Source organism: Lampris incognitus, chromosome 6, assembly GCF_029633865.1.
Source record: "Lampris incognitus isolate fLamInc1 chromosome 6, fLamInc1.hap2, whole genome shotgun sequence".
Taxonomy (NCBI): domain Eukaryota; kingdom Metazoa; phylum Chordata; class Actinopteri; order Lampriformes; family Lampridae; genus Lampris; species Lampris incognitus.
In genome coordinates this window covers 64,244,420-64,262,082 of record NC_079216.1, presented here as the reverse complement: position 1 = coordinate 64,262,082, position 17,663 = coordinate 64,244,420, and the positions used below count along the sequence as shown (strand labels likewise).

Here is a 17,663-nt window from a genome sequence, read left to right as displayed (position 1 = left end):
CCTTATCTGGGAATGTCTTTACCCAAAAATATCTTTTCCTATGGTAGACATCTGAAGAACAGTCTGCAGACCATCACCTGGATAGAGTCCTTACAGGTTTGATATCAAACGGTTAAACGCTGAATACAACCATTTTACATCCATTTTTAAAAATGATTTCATTACAATATCCCACCAAGTGCAACTCGCGTCCGAGTTCTCCAGCATGTCAGCGGAAGATCCAGGGATAAACTGTGAAGCAAGGCATTTTGGGAAACGCAGAGATTAGGCCAACAAAAGGCTTTGACTCCACCCTCTACATCAGGCCACACCCCCAACCACTCAGCCAACAAGCCCATCCACTGCCAGGCAACAAGGCGCTCACCCCTCTGATTGACAGCTGGAAGCGTTAATGGGAAGCGGCTAAACCTTATGGGGACTCACATGTCCTGCAGCAGCCGTCCACGTAGCTCTGAACCACGCCTCCGTTCTGGGACAAACAGCACACAGGATTAAAGGACGCAGTTTAACGGGCAACATCTCCCAACTGCCAGTTCAATAGCCAAGCGAATTCAATGGGGCAGCATCCATGAGCTATTTTTAGCCCTTCCCGAGCGGGAGCGGAAGTGGAAGCTTCGCAGCAAACGGAGGTCAGCCATCGGATGCACTAGACTACATTAGAAGTAAGCAGTTTGTTGTAATTTTCTTCATTTTTTGCGTAATTTAATATTATGGGATATATGCATGTCTGACTTCCTGTGACGCGTCCATAGCGACAGCGATGCTGTGACGTCACTCGGACGCTGCCCCATTGGCTCCTTCACACACAGAAAAGCATACTCTTAGCACAACGGTCAACTTTTTTTTTTTTGTTTTGTTTTGGAGTTTCCCCCCTTTTTCTCCCCAATTCTCACCAATTACCCCACCCTTCCGAGCCGTCCCGGTCGCTGCTCCACCCCGTCTGCCGATCCGGGGAGGGCTGCAGACTACCACATGCCTCCTCCAATACATGTGGAGTCGCCAGCCGCTTCTTTTCACCTGACAGTGAGGAGTTTCACCAGGGGGACGTAGCGCATGGGAGGATCACGCTATTCCCCCCCAGTTCCCCCTCCTCTCCAAACAGGTGCCCCGACCGACCAGAGGAGGCGCTAGTGCAGCGATCCGGCTTCCCACCCGCAGACACGGCCAATTGTGTCTGAAGGGACGCCCGACCAAGCCGGAGGCAACACGGGGATTCGAACCGGAGATCCCCGTATTGGTAGGCAACGGAATGGACCGCCACGCCACCCCGGACGGCCCAGCGCAACGGTCGACTTAGCGAGTTTGTTAATGCAAACAAGGAGACTTCAACCGTACTGTTGGATACATAAGTGGAGCTGCGGACCTGAATACATTCTGTGTCATTGAATGGTGGACAGATCACGCCAGAGGCCAAGACCACTGCTCCCACAGCGGTCTCCACACAGTCATAACGTGTACAGTTATCCACCCAGGAACTCCCCGCCTACACACACACACACACACACACACACACACACACACACACACACACACACACACACACACAGAATTTGACACCCATCTGAAAAAAAAAATGTGGAATTCATGTGAATTTAGATGTTTTCCATTTTACGGTGAAGAGCTCTGTGGTCCCGTTGTCACTGGTGAAAGTACAGGAGACGTTTTTGCAGGAACCACAGCACACCTGAGGGTCAGAGGACGCCACATACATCTGGTGCTACAGCGATGCAGTGGGGAGAAGGAGAAAGGGTGTAAGTAAAATATTTTGGGCAGTTGAAGTGTGACACAGGCAATGCCAAGTCTCTGTTGCGCCACCTTATGGTACGTACGTACCGGCCCGCACTTCTGGGAGCAGTTGATGGCAGAGATGTCCATGGCATAGAAACCGGTGAGAGGGTCTCTGTGCTGCAGGCAGTGGACATTGTAACACAGCTCACCCTCCAAGTACTGAACTAGGGACTGGCCTGGGCTCAGCACTGTGACCCCTTGGAAGACACACACCTCTGTCTTCTCTACACACACATACAGATACACAACACAAATAGATCCCTAGAAACCAGGTAAAAGACCACACATATCTGCAGCTCCTTAAGACAGCAATCCTCATAGGCCAGCCATTTGTGTGTGTGTGTGTGTGTGTGTGTGTGTGTGTGTGTGTGTGTGTGTGTGTGTGTGTGTGTGGGATGCACTTACGGCAGGTATGCCGAGGGCAACCACAACTGGTGCTGCTGTCTGGGACATCCACTAGCGCCTCCCCCTGATAATAAAGAGTTGTTAACTGAGCTTACTTCTCTCTCACCCACAAAAAGGCTTACAGAGTGACGCCAGAAGCAGCTTTCATTTCCTGACTTACCACGTGACAGACAGGCAGAGTGCTGCCCTCACACTGGCATTCTGAGACAGATAAAGAGGAAGGCGGGAAGAGACGCAATAAAAAGTTTATGTGCACATTACCAACTGAGAGTTGAAATTGTGTGTTTTGTGTGTGTGTGGCTGCATGTGTGTACCACAACGGTGCTGTGGGCAGCAATGTCCAGGAACAGTGGCCTGAACCAGCGAGAGACCAGGTGCACAGCTCATGGACGAATCAGGACAAAGGCTGACATCGCACACTGCAAATGAAAAGACCATGTAATGGACTTGATCATAGACTGTATCAAGGAATGAGGGAACAGAAAGACACACAGACCCCGTTTACACTTGTCTTTAAAATGCGTTTTTTTGCGATCAGATCACAAGGGGACGGCACTAAATACAAGTGTGAACGACTACCAAAACGTTTTGTGAACCAGTTACTCAAACCACTTGCCGAGGTGGTCTGGGACGCACTTGACCACATATCTTTTGTAGTGTAAACGCTAATGCATCCTGATGCGTCCCTGACAAGGACATAACAGGAATTCTTCTTCTTCGGAGTAACGAAATCTGATCACAAGTGGTCAGCAGGACGCATTTGGGGCCGCATGATAGACACAGGTGTAAACGGCGACGTGTCAAACTGTCCACTTGTGAGCCGATCGCCCAAAACACATTTTAAAACCAAGTGTAAACAGGGTCATATAGTCACGCAGTTACACACAGTTTTACTCTTTCTCGCTCTCACACACATATACACACCCACACAAAAAAAACCTGTTTTATCTACCACAATGGTACTGTGGACAGCAGCTGTTGGTGGTGTTTATGTCCACAGCCAGGATTTCTCCACGTGAGCAGGTTGGGACAGGCTCAATACAGGACTCGCACACTGCACAGACAGGACCCACAAAAATCAGACTTAGTGGTTTTGCCTCTGTAATTGAGGGACAAGTCAGAAAGGGCCATGACAGATGTGCTGACGTCAACCCAAAATCCCCCCTTTTTGTAAGACGACGAGATAACAAACATACCACACAGGTAGGAGTAGCAGCAGGATTTATCCTCCCTGACCTCTACTAGGAACTGATCTTCTCTGCAGTCTGGGACAGATACAGGGGGACACGCCATGGGGTCGCACTCTGAGAAGGGTTTGACCGAAATACAGAACTTAGTGAGCACAAATGGACGGATCACCAGATGACCAAAAACCGAAATGACTTAAGTGTACTGCAAGGAGGAGAAAATACAGAATTATTCACCACATCTGTACTCGGGGCAGCAGGACAGAGCACTGTACCCAACCACCAGCCGGTTACCGTTATCACACGGTGGAGCCTCACTGTCACAGATGGTCATGTTGCACTCTGACATGGAGGGGGGAGAGCGGGAGAGGGAGAGAAAGACAGAGAGAGAGAGAGAGAGAGAGAGAGAGAGAGAGAGAGAGAGAGAGAGGGGTTAAAGCAGCCGTACTCCATCATGTGCCATAGAGCGCCATGTGTTTGCAGGTTTTCATCCCAGCACAACTCCAGCTGGTTTCAGTAATTATCGCACCTTCAACCAGAGCGGAGAGGACTATTGAGTGAAATCAGATGGTGAAGTGGCCCACTTCCATGTTACAGCCCATTGGGATTCAATGATAATATTCCAGTGCTGATAAGAAGGGTAAAACTGGTTTACAGTCAGTCTAGGTCGTCATCAAGTCTCTATTATCCATTGTGACTTAAAGCAAGTCAGGTGGTCAGGGCAATGTTTTGCTCGAGGACACTTGAACAAGACCAATGGTTGGAAGTTACCCTTGTCTACACTAACATGAGCTCCTTACTTGAGATAATAATAAGAGTGTCTCATTACAAAAGGTGAAATCATAATGATGAGAGTAAAATGGCAGATAAACCTTTTTTTGGGGGGGATTTTTCCCCCTTTTTCTCCCCAATTGTATCCGGCCAATTACCCCACTCTTCCGAGCTGTTCTGGTTGCGGCTCCATCCCCTCTGCCGATCCGGGGGATGGCTGCAGACTACCACATGCCTCCTCCGATACACGTGGAGTCGCCAGCCGCTTCTTTTCACCTGACAGTGAGGCGTTTCACCAGGGGGACGTAGCACATGGGAGGATCACGCTATTCCCCCCAGTTCCCCCGCCCCCCCCAAACAGGCGCCCCAACCGACCAGAGGAGGTGCTAGTGCAGTGACCAGGACACATACCCACATCCGGCTTCCCACCCGCAGACACGGACAACTGTGTCTGTAGGGACGCTCGACCAACCAGCGATCTCCGTGTTGGTCGGCAACGGAATAGACCGCCACGTTACCCGCATGCCCCCGGATCAATTTCATGTCTACCTCTGGTTTATTGCCGTCGTTCTGGTTGTTTAGGGTTGAGACGATTTGTGGATTTGAGTGTTTAAGGAGGTTACCACAGATCTTCTTAGGGCAGCAAGCTCCTTCTTCCAAAACATCCAGGACGTACTCTCCCTCCCTCTCACACAGCGGGACAGGGCTGGAGCTGCAGTCTGGTTCCACAGCCACTACCGAGCCATTCTCCATGCACTTGTACAGGCAGCAGCTACGAGTGGAGCCATTCCACACCTCGCCAGGGGCCCGGGGGTTACCCTCATTATCTGTGCACACTACACATACCACAAAAAAAAAACAAAAAAAAACACAACACACACAAGTAAACACGCTGGCATTCAAAACAGTCATTATGATGTTCTTTTTCTTGGGGGGGGGATTTTCTCCCCAATCGTACTACAATTACCCCCACTCTTCCAAGCTGTCCCGGTCGCTGCTCCACCCCCTCTGCCGATCCGGGGAGGGCTTCAGACTACCACATGCCTACCAGACGCCAGGGGGACGTAGCGTGTGGGAGGATCACGCTGTTCCCCCCAGTTCCCCCTCCTCCCTGGACAGGCGCCCGGACCAACCAGAGGAGGTGCTAGTGCAGCAACCAGGACACATACCCACATCAGACACGGCAAGTTGTGTCTGTACGGACAACTGACCAAGCCGGAGGTAACACGGGGATTCAAACCGGCGATCCCCGTGTTGGTAGGCAGCGGAATAGACCGCCACACCCCCCGGACAACCCATTATGCCCTTCTAACCCTATCAAGGATATTATGATAGAGCACAATCAAAAGTGACACACCGCAGCGATCCTCGGTCACACAGTAGGGCGAGTCGGCGCGGTGCAGGATGGTTCCGCTGCGGCACACACACTCCTCCCGGATGTAGGAGCAGGTGGTCTCCTCGTAGTACTCTCTGTTCTGGCAGGTGCGGCTGGTGCAGGTGCTCACACACGGCTGGTACTCCTTGCCGGGGGGACAACGCAGCGCTGCAAAGTGACAGGCGCTTAGCAACATGTGAGCAAACAAGACGAGTGAGAGCGCCCTTGGGGTGTGTCTGAGCAGGCACGTATTCTCGCCACCTTTATGCGTGTGCGCACGAACGTGTGTTTTCTCTGTGTATGCCTGTGTACTCCTTACGGCAGAAGTTGTGTCGCCTCCAGCTGATGCAGACTTGGTGTGTGTAGCAGACCGCCACGTACGCCGCCAGGAAATCACACTGGTGGTCCTTGTAATGGAGGTCCCCCGCCCACATGATGTCACAGAATTGCTCTGGCGATACCTTCACACACACACACACACACACACACACACACACACACACACTCATGACCACGGCTTTGAAAAATGAACAATGTGTGTGTGTGTGTGTGTACCAATATACCTTGCTGTGGCAGGGGGTGAATGCTCTCTGATGCAGCATGGAGAGGCAGGTGGAGCAGTCTCCGGTGGTGCAGTTGTCTCCGACCCTGCGCATGTGCTCGGCCTCGTCAGACGTGTGAACCCTCCAGGCTTGCAGGAAAAGCACCATGTCCCCCACCTCCCTGACCACTGTGCCGTTGGGCAGCTTCAAGTCATCAGCCGGGTTCCCATCACAACAGCCTGACATGGAGGGATTCCAGGATATATTTTTCTTACATTCTATATTGAATTCATATGTATGTATGTAATGTATGTAATATATGTATGTATGTATGCATGTGAAGTTGGAACACGATGCATTTCCTTCAGGTAACTTCATTGATAGTGAGCTTTAATTGATAAAATACTCACACTATATCCCCCCCCCCTTCTTCCAATTTTATCCGGCCAATTACCCCACTCTTCCGAGCCGTCCCGGTCGCTGCTGCTCCGCACCCTCTGCCGATCCGGGGAGGGCTGCAGACTACCACAAGCCTCCTCCGATACACGTGGAGTCGCCAGCTGCCTCTTTTTCACCTGACAGTGAGGAGTTTCGCCAGGGGGGACGTAGCGCGTGGGAGGATCACGCTATTCCCTCCAGTTCCCCCTCCCTCCCGGAACAGGTGACCTGACCAACCGGACAAGGCGCTAGTGCAGCAACCAGGACACACACCCACATCTGGCTTCCCACTCGCAGATACAGTTGTGTCTGCTGTGTCTGCAGGGACACAGTTGTGTCTGTAAGGGATGCCCAACCAAGCCGGAGGTAACACAGGGATTCAAACCAGCGATCCCTGTGTTATTTGGCAACCAAATAGACAGCTACGCTACCCGGTGCTATCAACTATTTACGGATGTGGTGAGGGAGGACATGCAGGTGGCTGGCGTGACAGAGGAAGATGCAGAGGACAGGAAGAGATGGAAATGGATGATCCGCTGTGGCAACCCCTGACGGGAGCAGTCCGAAAGTAAAAAGCTGTAAAAACTGACATGCCTCCACTTCTTGAGAGTGCAGTTAGATGTGGTGAAATCATTGGCGTATAAAATCTATTTACTCATCAATAAAAAGGTGGTAGGCCTTGACTGGAAGAGAAATGAAGGAGTGAGCACTACGTTCAAGATCAGAGGAACGGCTGAGAAACTGAGAGAGACAAGATGGTTTGGACATGTACAGAGAGGAGGCATAGACTATATAGGAAAGAGGGTATTGGACCTGTAAATACATACCTGGCAAAAGAAAAAAGAGGAAGACCAAGGAAAAGATGGAGAGACCAGATAGAGGAGTTGGACTGTGGGAGAGGGATGCATCAGATAGAAAGGTATGGAGGGCAAAAATCTGCTGTGGCGACCCCTGAGAAACAGGGAACAAGCCAGAAGAAGAAGAAGGAGGAGGAGGAGGCCAGTATAGTTTTGTATACATTATTGTATTTTGATTTTTGAAACGAAAGCCACTTTATCTCGTCATTGCCCAGGTTACAGTGAAATGTGTCTTCTGCATTTAACCCATCCTATTGCATAGAAGCAGTGGGCAGCTGCAGCACCTGCGGACCAACTCCAGTTCTTCTTTCCATTGCCTTGCTCAGGGGCACAGGTAGGAGTATTAACCTTAACATACATGTCTTTTTGACGGTGGGGGGAAACCAGAGCACCCAGAGGAAACCCACGTAGACATGGGGAGAACATGCAAACTCCACACAGAAAGGACCTGGGATGACCTGGGGTTCGAACCCAGGACCTTCTTGCTGTGAGGCAACAGCGCCAACCACTGGACCACCATGCCGCTTTTTTTCCCTTCGTTTTTTAATGAAATGACAAATACTTATGTGTGTGTGTGTGTGTGTGTGTGCACTCACCACACAGGCCTCGTGTAGATATGTTACTGGGACTGGTGTACAGGAGCACCATGATGCCAGTGCTATGGTACCACTGAATACTGACCCCTCCAGGTGTATGGATCAAGTACATGCTGCCTGTGTCATCCACATATAAAGACTGACGGGAGAACGGGAGCCTGGCATCTCTGTAGTTCACTGACACCTGAAGACAGACAGACAGAAAGGTAGGCAGACAGACAGAGAGATAGCCAGGCAGCTAGACACAGACAGAATACACGAGATGGCATCTTGGCCTGCAGAACAGGTAGAGAGGAGCGAGGAAGGTCACCTTGCGGTCCAGACGGTTGATGATGATTCTATAGGAGGAGGTTGTAATGTTCAGTTTCTTAAAACACAGTCCAGAGGTACCACCCGTAGGACTCTGAGAGAGGAAGCGGGAGAAGAAATGCAACAACTTCGTTGAAAATAAGAAGCACACCAAATAACTGTCTGATGAATGAGAGGATGGTACTCACAGGCCGTCTGATCGAGTTTACGCTCTGCGAGAGAGGAAAAAGAAGATTCACTGAACGCATCAGACAGCAACATGTACACGCAAATCAATATGGACCCGAGTTCATATTCCAGTCCTTTTTTATTTTACCTGGCTGGTGGGACATTTCTCCACTGTACCGATAATTTTTTCTCTGGGCAGGTGGACTAAAATGTAGGAGCCGTTGTCATACAGAGCCACGTTGTTACCATCAAACGTGATCACGCGCAGGTCCGACATCACAGAGCAGCGACCTGGCATCAACAAATACAGACAGGAAATAAAACATCTCAGTCGAGTCTGCTGGACCAGCAATTACATGAAGCCATCAGAAAAGTGTTCATCTATTACGCATCGTCTCTCAATCTGCCTCAAACGTCACTAAGACAGTCTGTCTCATCATGTCTGCTGTTATTGTGTCTGCCCGGGTGCAAAAAGTGTTACGGTTTGAGCTTTTCACAAAATGATCGTTGACAGCTGAGAGTAATACTGGATTTTTTCTCCCCTTTTCTCCCCAGTTGTATCCGACCAATTACCCCACTCTTCCGAGCCATCTCGGTCGCTGCTCCAACCCCTCTGCCGATCCGGGGAGGGCTGCAGACCACCACATGCCTCCTCCGATACATGTGGAGTCGCCAGCCGCTTCTTTTCACCCTGAACAGGCGCCCCCGACTGACCAGGCAGCGACCAGGGCACATACCCACATCCGGCTTCCCACCCGTGGACACGGCCAATTGTGTCTGTAGGGACGCCCGACCAAGCCGGAGGTAACACGGGGATTCGAACCAGTGATCCCCATGTTGGTAGGCAACGGAATAGACCACCACGCCACCTGGACACCCTAATATAGGATATTCTTGAATGTATTTAGCTATCTCGAGACTTTTGGTCCATAAAACAACTGCTTTCAAGGTTGGGAACACCTGAACATTAACATATAATGGCATCTGAGCAGTGAAACGGTCTGTTAATACCCACAGGGGCACTGCCACTGTGGGCAGCAGGGGTCCGTGTTGGTCAGGATGGGCAGGCCCAGCAGGCTACACTGAGGCTTGGTTGTGTTGTAGCGACAGTGCAGGGAGGCGTTGTGGAGCAGCAGCTCTCCGTTGAAACAGATCAGTTCCGCACATTCGTCTACACGGTAAGAGTACGGGGGCTGTGGAAAAAAATGCACACAACACTGATCAATGACACGCACAAAAGCTAACTATCAGTCAAAACAGACAGGAACATGATGCACAGCGCTGCAGTCAGTAAGACAGCAGATTCGCTGAACCAATCTTTCAACACATTCCTATGTTATCGCCTCAGGAATTCTGGGGGTAGTCTTGGTCGGAGTCTCAGCCAGGACGCACTGATTTATCATCCAGGTGTTTTCGGATGAGCAGCATGTGTCTATATGAAGTGTGAGCGAGAAAGTGTCTGAGAAAGTGTCCTGCAATGTACCAACACCCTGCCGTCTGACCTTGGTGCTTGTTGCGATAGGCCCCAGCTACTCCACAACCATGGACTAGATTAAACAGGCAGGGGCAATGAATGAATGAATGAAAGAACAAATATGTCTCTGTATGTGTGTGCCTGTGGGCTTGTTTTCTCACATCTGCCCAACTTACTGTACAGGGGGTTGTGGGGAAAAGGAGAGGAGGTGTAGTTGATACTTCTTCTGTGGTAGGAGAGGTCTCGGGGCTTGTGGCTCCCTCTGTGGTCACAAGCTCAGTGGTAGTCTCAGGAGGTGGTGCTGTAGCCGACACCATAGTCGTTGAAGTGTCCGTCGGGGTGGTCGCCGTGGTAACAGTCATGTCAGTCGGCTCTGGCTGAGGAGCGGTCGTGATGGCAGCGGCAGGAGTGTGAGTGGGTGTGGTGGTAACCGTTGTGGTGGCAGCTGGCTGTGTGGTGGGGACGGTCTGGGATGGTAGGGTGGAGGTTGTGGGGGATGTGGGCGCTGGGGTCGGGGTGGCTGTCGATGCAGGTGTGGTATCGGTGGTGGAGGTGGGCATAGTGGGTGTAGATGTTGTGGTGGGACTGGGAGAGGACAGAGGAGGGGTTGAGGAGGGGACAGTAGCTGCCTCTGTCGTGGTGGAGGAGGTTGCCGTGGTTACCGCACTAGTAACCACTGTGGTTATTTTTGTGGTTTGGGTGGGAGTCATTTCAGGTGTGCTGAGGGTGGTTGTCTCTGGGGTGGTGGTGAAAGCAAGTGGGGTGGATACAGACGGGGTGGAAGGAGAGGAGGGAGGAGAAGATGTGGACGTCGAGGGAATGGTAGAATAGGTGATCCTCTCTGAGGGAGGAATTGTACTGGGAGTGGTGGGAGCACTGGTAGAGATTGTTGTTGTGGTAGGCCTCGTAGTGGTGGTCACTCTCGTGGTGGTAGTAGTAGTGGTTATAGTTGTCGTATGCCTTGTGGTGGTGGTAGTTGTCGGGACTGGAGTCATGGTTGTTGTTGGTGGTGCTGTGGTGGTTCTGTTGGACCGAGTCACAAATGCAAAAGGGGTTGGGGTTGGAGGAAGGGACACACCTGGAAAAGGCAAACATCGACTGGGTTACTCAGGGAATCAATTTATTTGTGCAATAACTGGCAGAAAAATGCCCCGCAAACTGCTGTGGACTTGTCAAGTAAAATTAGTCATTCAAAATGTATCCCTATTCTATATATGGTCACATCTTGAGAAGTTCCGGCCTTGCTAAGACCATCCTGCAAGGCACATTGAGGGGTGGGTGAAGATGAGGGAGACAGAAGAAGCGATGGCTATGTAACATCAGAGAGTGGACTGGGCTTGACTTTGCCAGCTTACAGTTGAGGACAGACAGAGATGGTGAGGACTGATTGCCGATTCAACAGCGGTGCCTCAACAACCTCTCCAGAGGTTACAGGATAGGTGAGGTGAGGTGAGAGATTCTATATAGGATCTTTGAGACACCGCAACTCATATACTCACAGTCCTCTATGTAGACACATCTACTGGTGACTTCATCCAGGACCATGTTCTTGGGACAACGTGGAAAGCAACCCTCCACACTGTAACACATGCAGCACACAACACATACATAGATATACAGACTTTCTCGGGTGTGTATTAAGAGTGCTCGTAATTGTCTCAGCATCTTACGGGGGCAGGAAGTGACAGCGTGTGGCGTCGGGGTCACTGCAGGTTTGAACACAAGGGCTTGCACAGGCCTGGTAGCGCCACTCGCACATCATACGGTACGGGATGAAAAAACTGCTCTCTGGCAGAGGACAGAAGCACACGTGAAGTTAATGTGTGAGTCTGTATAAGTGTGTGAATGCGTGTGTGTGTGTAAGTGTGTGTTTCTGACCCTCCAGTGTGAAGCTACTACTGGATTTGAAGCCCTCCGTGTTGTCGTATCTCTGGGCTCGCGCTGCTGTGCGCGTCAGCGTCAGGAAGACTCCTGGCTGGCTAACAAGTTCAAATGAGGAGTGGCCCGGCACAAACAGGCCCTGGTGCTGGATAAAAGTTGCCCTCCGACTAAACTCCCCCCCTCGCTTCCAGAGCTCCAACTGAAGTCGACTGCGCCCCGACACAGCCAGGAAATAGTTTGGTCTTTCTGCAGACTCCAGCGAAACCACAGGAACCCCTGGAGAAAAACGGGCAAAACGGAGAGTTGGTTCGTTGTTTTTGGGGTAATGGAGACTCATGGGACATTTGCCGTCTCATGTCATTGGTTTGAGAGAGACATTTTTTTCCCCTCCTTTTTCTCCCCAATTGTATCCGGCCAATTACCCCACTCTTCCGAGCCATCCGGTCGCTACTCCACCTCCTCTGCCTATCCGGGGAAGGCTGCAGACTACCACATGCCTCCTCCGATATATGTGGAGTCACCAGCCGCTTCTTTTCACCTGACAGTGAGGAGTTTCGCCAGGGGGACGTAGCACATGGGAGGATCACGCTATTCCCCCCAGTTTCCCCTCCCCCCCGAACAGGCGCCCCGACCGACCAGACAAGGCGCTAGTGCAGCGACCAGGACACATACCCACACCCGGCCTCCCACCCGCAGACATGGCCAATTCTGTCTGTAGGGATGTCCGACCAAGGCGGAGGTAACACGGGGATTCGAAGCGGCGATCCCTGTGTTGGTAGGGAACAGAATAGATCGCCACACCACCCGGACGCCCTTGAGAGTGACATTTATTCCCAATGGTGTGGGAATGAGTGACTGCGTGATGGTGTGAGTGTGAACGTGGGAAGGCTCACGTGATGTGCGGTCCTTCTGCAGTCCTGCGGTGATCATGAAGTTGAAGAGCAGGCCTGACGGGAGCAGTCGCCCCGACCTCTCTCTCAGCAGGGGGAACACAGAGCTGCTGGTGCGGTTCACCCCAAAGATGGTGTCATTGTAGACAGCGCTGACCAGGGAGAACGGACCATCTCCAAGCTCTATGGCGAGGTCATCCGGGAAAGGTGGGTTAATGAACAGTGAATGAACTTCGGAGAGATCCACAGCAAGTGGTCTAGAAAGTATTCATCACACAAGAAACTGTGTATCGCTCAGTCTTACATACCTTGGTTGTAGTATTCACAGTCATAGGCTGTAAGAGAGCAAAATAACCACTTGTCACAAAGTGTTTCACTGTCAAAGAGGTCATTTATTCCACGAGTATGAAGACAATATGAACTAAGGATTCTTAGTTGAAAGAAAAATCACAATTTTCAACAATACTTCATTGGCAACCACAATACCTTGTGTGTGTGTGTGTGTGTGTGTGTGTGTGTGTGTGTGTGTGTGTGTGTGTACACTTACGGCAGACGGAGGGGGATCTCCAGTGTATTGTGACCCCCTGTTGGCAGCATTTGTGTGCATAGGCAGCGATGGAGGTACAGAGGCATTCGCAGTCACCTCCACGGTTACAGTTACAGGTGTCTGTTAGGCAGTTCCTATAGAACCAGGCCACATCCACCTTGGGACACACACGTGCGCACGCACACACACACACACACACACACACACACACACACACACACACACACACACACACACACACACACACACACACACACACACACACACATGGTGTCTGTCAGGCAGTTCCTATAGAACCAGGCCACATCCACCTTGGGACACACGTGCGCACACACACATACACACGGCACAAACTGAACCAGGCCAAATCTAACTGGGGGACACCGAGGGAGGTCTGGGTTAGGGGGTCAGTAGTAATAAATAATTAAGGCTGGGATTAGCGACGTGACATCGGCATAATGGGATGCGGGTCAAGCTCTGGTGCTGAGGGGACTGGCTGACAGCTATGACAGACACATGACATCCACAAAGAGTTGATCATTACCAAAATGAAAGATCATCTGAGCCTTTTTGTCCTTGGCAGGGTACTATACCGCTGGCCACATTGAGATGAAATTTCACAGGGGCATCTGGGTGGCATGGCGGTCTATTCCACTGCCTACCAACACGAGTATCGCCGGTTCGAATCCCCATCTTACGTCCAGCTTGGTCGGGCGTCCCTGCAGACACAATTGGCCATGTCTGCGGGTGGGAGGCCAGATGTGGGTATGTGTCCTGGTCGCTGCACTAGTGCCTCCTCTGGCTGGTCGGGGCGCCTGTTCGGAAGGGCGGGGGGTGATCCTCCCACGGGCTAAGTCCCCCTGGTGAAACTCCTCACTGTCAGGTGAAAAGAAGCGGCTGGTGACTCCACATGTATCAGAGGAGGCATGTGGTAGTCTGCAGCCCTCCCCGGATCAGCAGGGGGGTGGAGCAGCGACTGGGATGGCTCGGAAGAGTGGGGTAATTGGCCAAAGATTTCGATTGGGGAGGAAAGGGGGGGGGGATTTTGCAGCATTAAGGGAAAATATTTTATATGTAATCAATATGACATGGGTACACGGGTATTCAACCCCACGTCTTGTTAATAGTAATGGCGTGAGATGTAGTGCATGTGTGTATGAGTGAGCGAGAGAGAGAGAGAGAGAGAATCGCGAAGGACCGTCCCACCTAAAATCAGATTATGCTCCATTTTATTCAGCACCACATAACTTCACCTGTACTTTGTTCTACACCTGTGAAGTTATGTCCGTCTTTTTCGTCACCTCTCCACATCTACTGTAAGAGTCCCAAAACAAAGTGATGCTCTAAACCTCTTCCGGACCTTTCTCCGTCTCCTCTTTACATCCCAGAGGGAGCAACAAAAAGGATGAGGAGGTACTGTGCTGTATTTTCGGTTTGACCAGCTGGCGACAATTGAAATCACATTAAGTACACACACAGCGCCATCTGCTGACCACATCGAGAAAAATGTATTAATTAATATAATTATGGTTATTAATATAATTATTAGTTCATATAATTACGATTGTTGGAACATTTTGAGAAAATAAATATAGAACTTTTTCTGCTTATTTGTATGAGTAGTGTGTTATGTTTGGAATACACCTCCATATTTTACACATCTAACCTGTGTGTTTGTGCGTTTACTAGATGTACTGCGAACTGCTATGCCCTGCATACAGAAAAAGCAAAAGCCACAAGTGTTTTTCATTTATACTATCAGTGTGTAGTTGGTGTTTCATGTGCTTATTCAAATGATAGTTTGTGTGTACTGCATTGATGCAAATAAACTTTTTTTTTCTCTTTTTTTTTTTAGAGTTTGAAGTTTTGCAAGAGCTGTTTGCTTTTGCAAGATATGTATAATGTTTTACTGGTTTGGTGTAAGGTTTTGTGGTTAGTGTGTAGAGTTTTGCAAAAATAACCTACAGTTTCAAAGACAGTGGCTAAGCAATCAGAAAAAAAAACCTGTAAAGCGGCGAAATACCTCGTGCAGAGCATGGAAATATATGGAATGATATTCATGAGCGAGTTTGGGCATGTCCATGTGAATGCCTGCATATTCATGTATGTCAATAAGTGTGTTTGTGTGCGGCTATCCTTACTTACCACATTGTGACAAGGAGCAAAGATATCACTGTAGAGGAGAGCACACTCCCTCTTGGCATACGGCTGTCTCCCTAAATCCCCTTCACACGGTCGCTTAACAACATAGTCACTCTCACACTGACACACACACACGCACACGCACACACACACACACACACACAGAAGGCAACTGAGTATCTGATTACACTTAAATATCACACTGAACCCAAAGGAGCCAGAATGCAGAATTTGAGAGAGAGACTATAAGCTGTATGAGTAAATTAGAGAGAGATTAATTGAGGATTAATAGAGGAATATCTGTTGAATTGAAGCTATTGTTTAACAATTGGCATCATAACAAATATGTCACACCTGTCCCAGGGCCCAGCTATTGCCAAAGCTTTGTGCGTTGTTGACTTCCATGTGACTGGAGGTGGTCATATCATTTACCGTCACACTGTCAAAGTTTCCACACAGCCCGCTGAGTAGACCCTGGAGGGAAAGGTGCACACTCGACTGACAAACATCCTCAGATTACTTTCAAAATAACAAAATGACATGGTGTTCATTTTCAGTCATACTGCAAGCGTGCCATGATTCCAGACCTTCCACTGAGGTCCAGCTCTGATGTGTACAGTGGTCTTGCGGTCCCAGAGGATTGTCAGGTCCTGGTTGGAGAAGTGGACCGCAGTGTAGTACCCTGCTTTCCACAGCTCAAACTCTGACCCTCGACCCACGACAGTGGACGGACTCTGAGGTGGGACAAACACAACTGATGGATTATAAACAAAAGTGAGGGTATCCCAGGGTTGATCATTTTATCTGGCAAGAAAGTCAACAGATACAAAGAAACTGACTCAATGGGATGCTCACATAAAACAAATAGGAGAGAACACGAAATTGAAAAGCAGGAAGTCGATGATGAATAGGCAAGGGAGAAGAAGACATTATGGAGAAAATAATACAAATTAATTAAATCAAATTAACAGATCTCTTGTATATCGTGCAAAAGTAAACCACTTTCACAAAATATGAAAAATTTGCAGATTGTGAGTCTATCCTAAATAGAATTCAGCACTGGTATGAAACATTAAAGTGGCCATATCATGCTCATTCCAGCTTTATATCTTTATTCTGGAGCTCCAGTAGAGTAGCTTTGTATGATTCAGTTAAAAAAAATAAATCCTTATTTATTATCTAATAATGGCCCTTAACGCAGCCCCTCAGTTCATCCTGCCCAAAACAAGCAGTTTTGGAAGCCCCTCCATAAAAGCCCAATACTTTCCTCTGATTGGCCAATTTCCGGAAGCCTGCCAAGGGAAGCGATAAGTGCTTTTAGCACCGCCTCGTCCTCAGGAGGAAACGGCTCGACGGGGAAAAAAAAGAGTAGGTACGAGGTTCCGTAAGCAAACTATGAACCTGCTAAGTAACATAATTTCTCATTCTTGATTGGAAATGGTAACTTCTCACATCCATCTGTACATGTTTGAGCCTGAATACGATCCAGAATATCGGCAACAAAAGATTACAGCAGGACGTCTCTAGTGAATATTACGCTCATTACCTGCTTACTGTGTGACATAACGGTGGATTTAGCCATATATAAAAATGTTTGTATATATGCCCCTGTTAATCCATGTACGCCACGACTTTGAGCGGATATGGTTGAAATGAAGGTTATGTAATCTGACTGCTTGGTGCACGGCTGTATTGTTTTGAGCAAATCGCCGTTAGCGCCCCAAATGAATTCAGCTACCTTGTATACGCCCATTGTCTGCACTGAAACTGTATTCACAAGACTTTGGGTCGGGTTATCAATACAAGACAAACATTTCAGTAATATTGAAGTGTTTCGATCCATTGAAAGGTCAGGACCGTGTAATCTCAGTTGAAACATTCAGGTTTATTGCCCTTTTTGTTTACAGTTGTGACCCACACTAGCTGCTTGCAACCCAGTCCCAATCATAAGACCCCCTCCCCATTTCCGCCAAACACCCGCCTAAAAACCCTTAAAAAGCCTGCCCCTAGTGGTAGCCCACCCCTAGTGGTCGCCTAGTTCCCATATCAGAAAGCTGATATGCTACATTAAGTTATTTACAGCTTGTGCTTCTGACTCCTCAACACGGCCCTTTACAGATGGAACAGCCCCGTCTTTTAGCACTAATCTAGCCGAACACCCAGTATGAACAAACACAGGCTGGGTTGTGGCTGGTGGCCTGAAAAAAGAAACTATCCAATGTTGTCTGGTGCTTTCTTCTTAAAGGAAGGCAAACAAATCGAAAATCCAGCGTTGAACTGTGCCTGGGTCAGG

The 17,663-nt window shown here is 49.4% G+C and overlaps 1 protein-coding gene across 1 annotated transcript in view; it reads right to left on the bottom strand.

Annotated features, from left to right (window-relative positions):
* Nucleotides 1-17,663, bottom strand: part of otogl (otogelin-like) — a 40,227-nt gene that overhangs the window by 2,287 nt on the left and 20,277 nt on the right. Inside the window, exons 27-55 of the mRNA XM_056282216.1 lie at nucleotides 15,958-16,104; nucleotides 15,725-15,844; nucleotides 15,374-15,490; nucleotides 13,229-13,385; nucleotides 12,990-13,016; nucleotides 12,685-12,864; nucleotides 11,789-12,067; nucleotides 11,581-11,698; nucleotides 11,410-11,489; nucleotides 10,087-10,988; nucleotides 9,452-9,629; nucleotides 8,585-8,727; nucleotides 8,457-8,480; nucleotides 8,270-8,362; nucleotides 7,960-8,143; nucleotides 6,090-6,307; nucleotides 5,846-5,987; nucleotides 5,509-5,694; nucleotides 4,775-4,987; nucleotides 3,618-3,722; nucleotides 3,390-3,497; nucleotides 3,146-3,247; nucleotides 2,508-2,612; nucleotides 2,354-2,394; nucleotides 2,194-2,257; nucleotides 1,834-2,012; nucleotides 1,613-1,717; nucleotides 1,364-1,483; nucleotides 424-469 (exon numbers count right to left, since the gene is read on the bottom strand). Of these exons, the coding sequence (XP_056138191.1) occupies nucleotides 424-469; nucleotides 1,364-1,483; nucleotides 1,613-1,717; nucleotides 1,834-2,012; nucleotides 2,194-2,257; nucleotides 2,354-2,394; nucleotides 2,508-2,612; nucleotides 3,146-3,247; nucleotides 3,390-3,497; nucleotides 3,618-3,722; nucleotides 4,775-4,987; nucleotides 5,509-5,694; nucleotides 5,846-5,987; nucleotides 6,090-6,307; nucleotides 7,960-8,143; nucleotides 8,270-8,362; nucleotides 8,457-8,480; nucleotides 8,585-8,727; nucleotides 9,452-9,629; nucleotides 10,087-10,988; nucleotides 11,410-11,489; nucleotides 11,581-11,698; nucleotides 11,789-12,067; nucleotides 12,685-12,864; nucleotides 12,990-13,016; nucleotides 13,229-13,385; nucleotides 15,374-15,490; nucleotides 15,725-15,844; nucleotides 15,958-16,104 (4,483 nt within the window). The remainder of the gene's footprint in view (nucleotides 1-423; nucleotides 470-1,363; nucleotides 1,484-1,612; nucleotides 1,718-1,833; nucleotides 2,013-2,193; nucleotides 2,258-2,353; nucleotides 2,395-2,507; nucleotides 2,613-3,145; nucleotides 3,248-3,389; nucleotides 3,498-3,617; nucleotides 3,723-4,774; nucleotides 4,988-5,508; nucleotides 5,695-5,845; nucleotides 5,988-6,089; nucleotides 6,308-7,959; nucleotides 8,144-8,269; nucleotides 8,363-8,456; nucleotides 8,481-8,584; nucleotides 8,728-9,451; nucleotides 9,630-10,086; nucleotides 10,989-11,409; nucleotides 11,490-11,580; nucleotides 11,699-11,788; nucleotides 12,068-12,684; nucleotides 12,865-12,989; nucleotides 13,017-13,228; nucleotides 13,386-15,373; nucleotides 15,491-15,724; nucleotides 15,845-15,957; nucleotides 16,105-17,663) is intronic.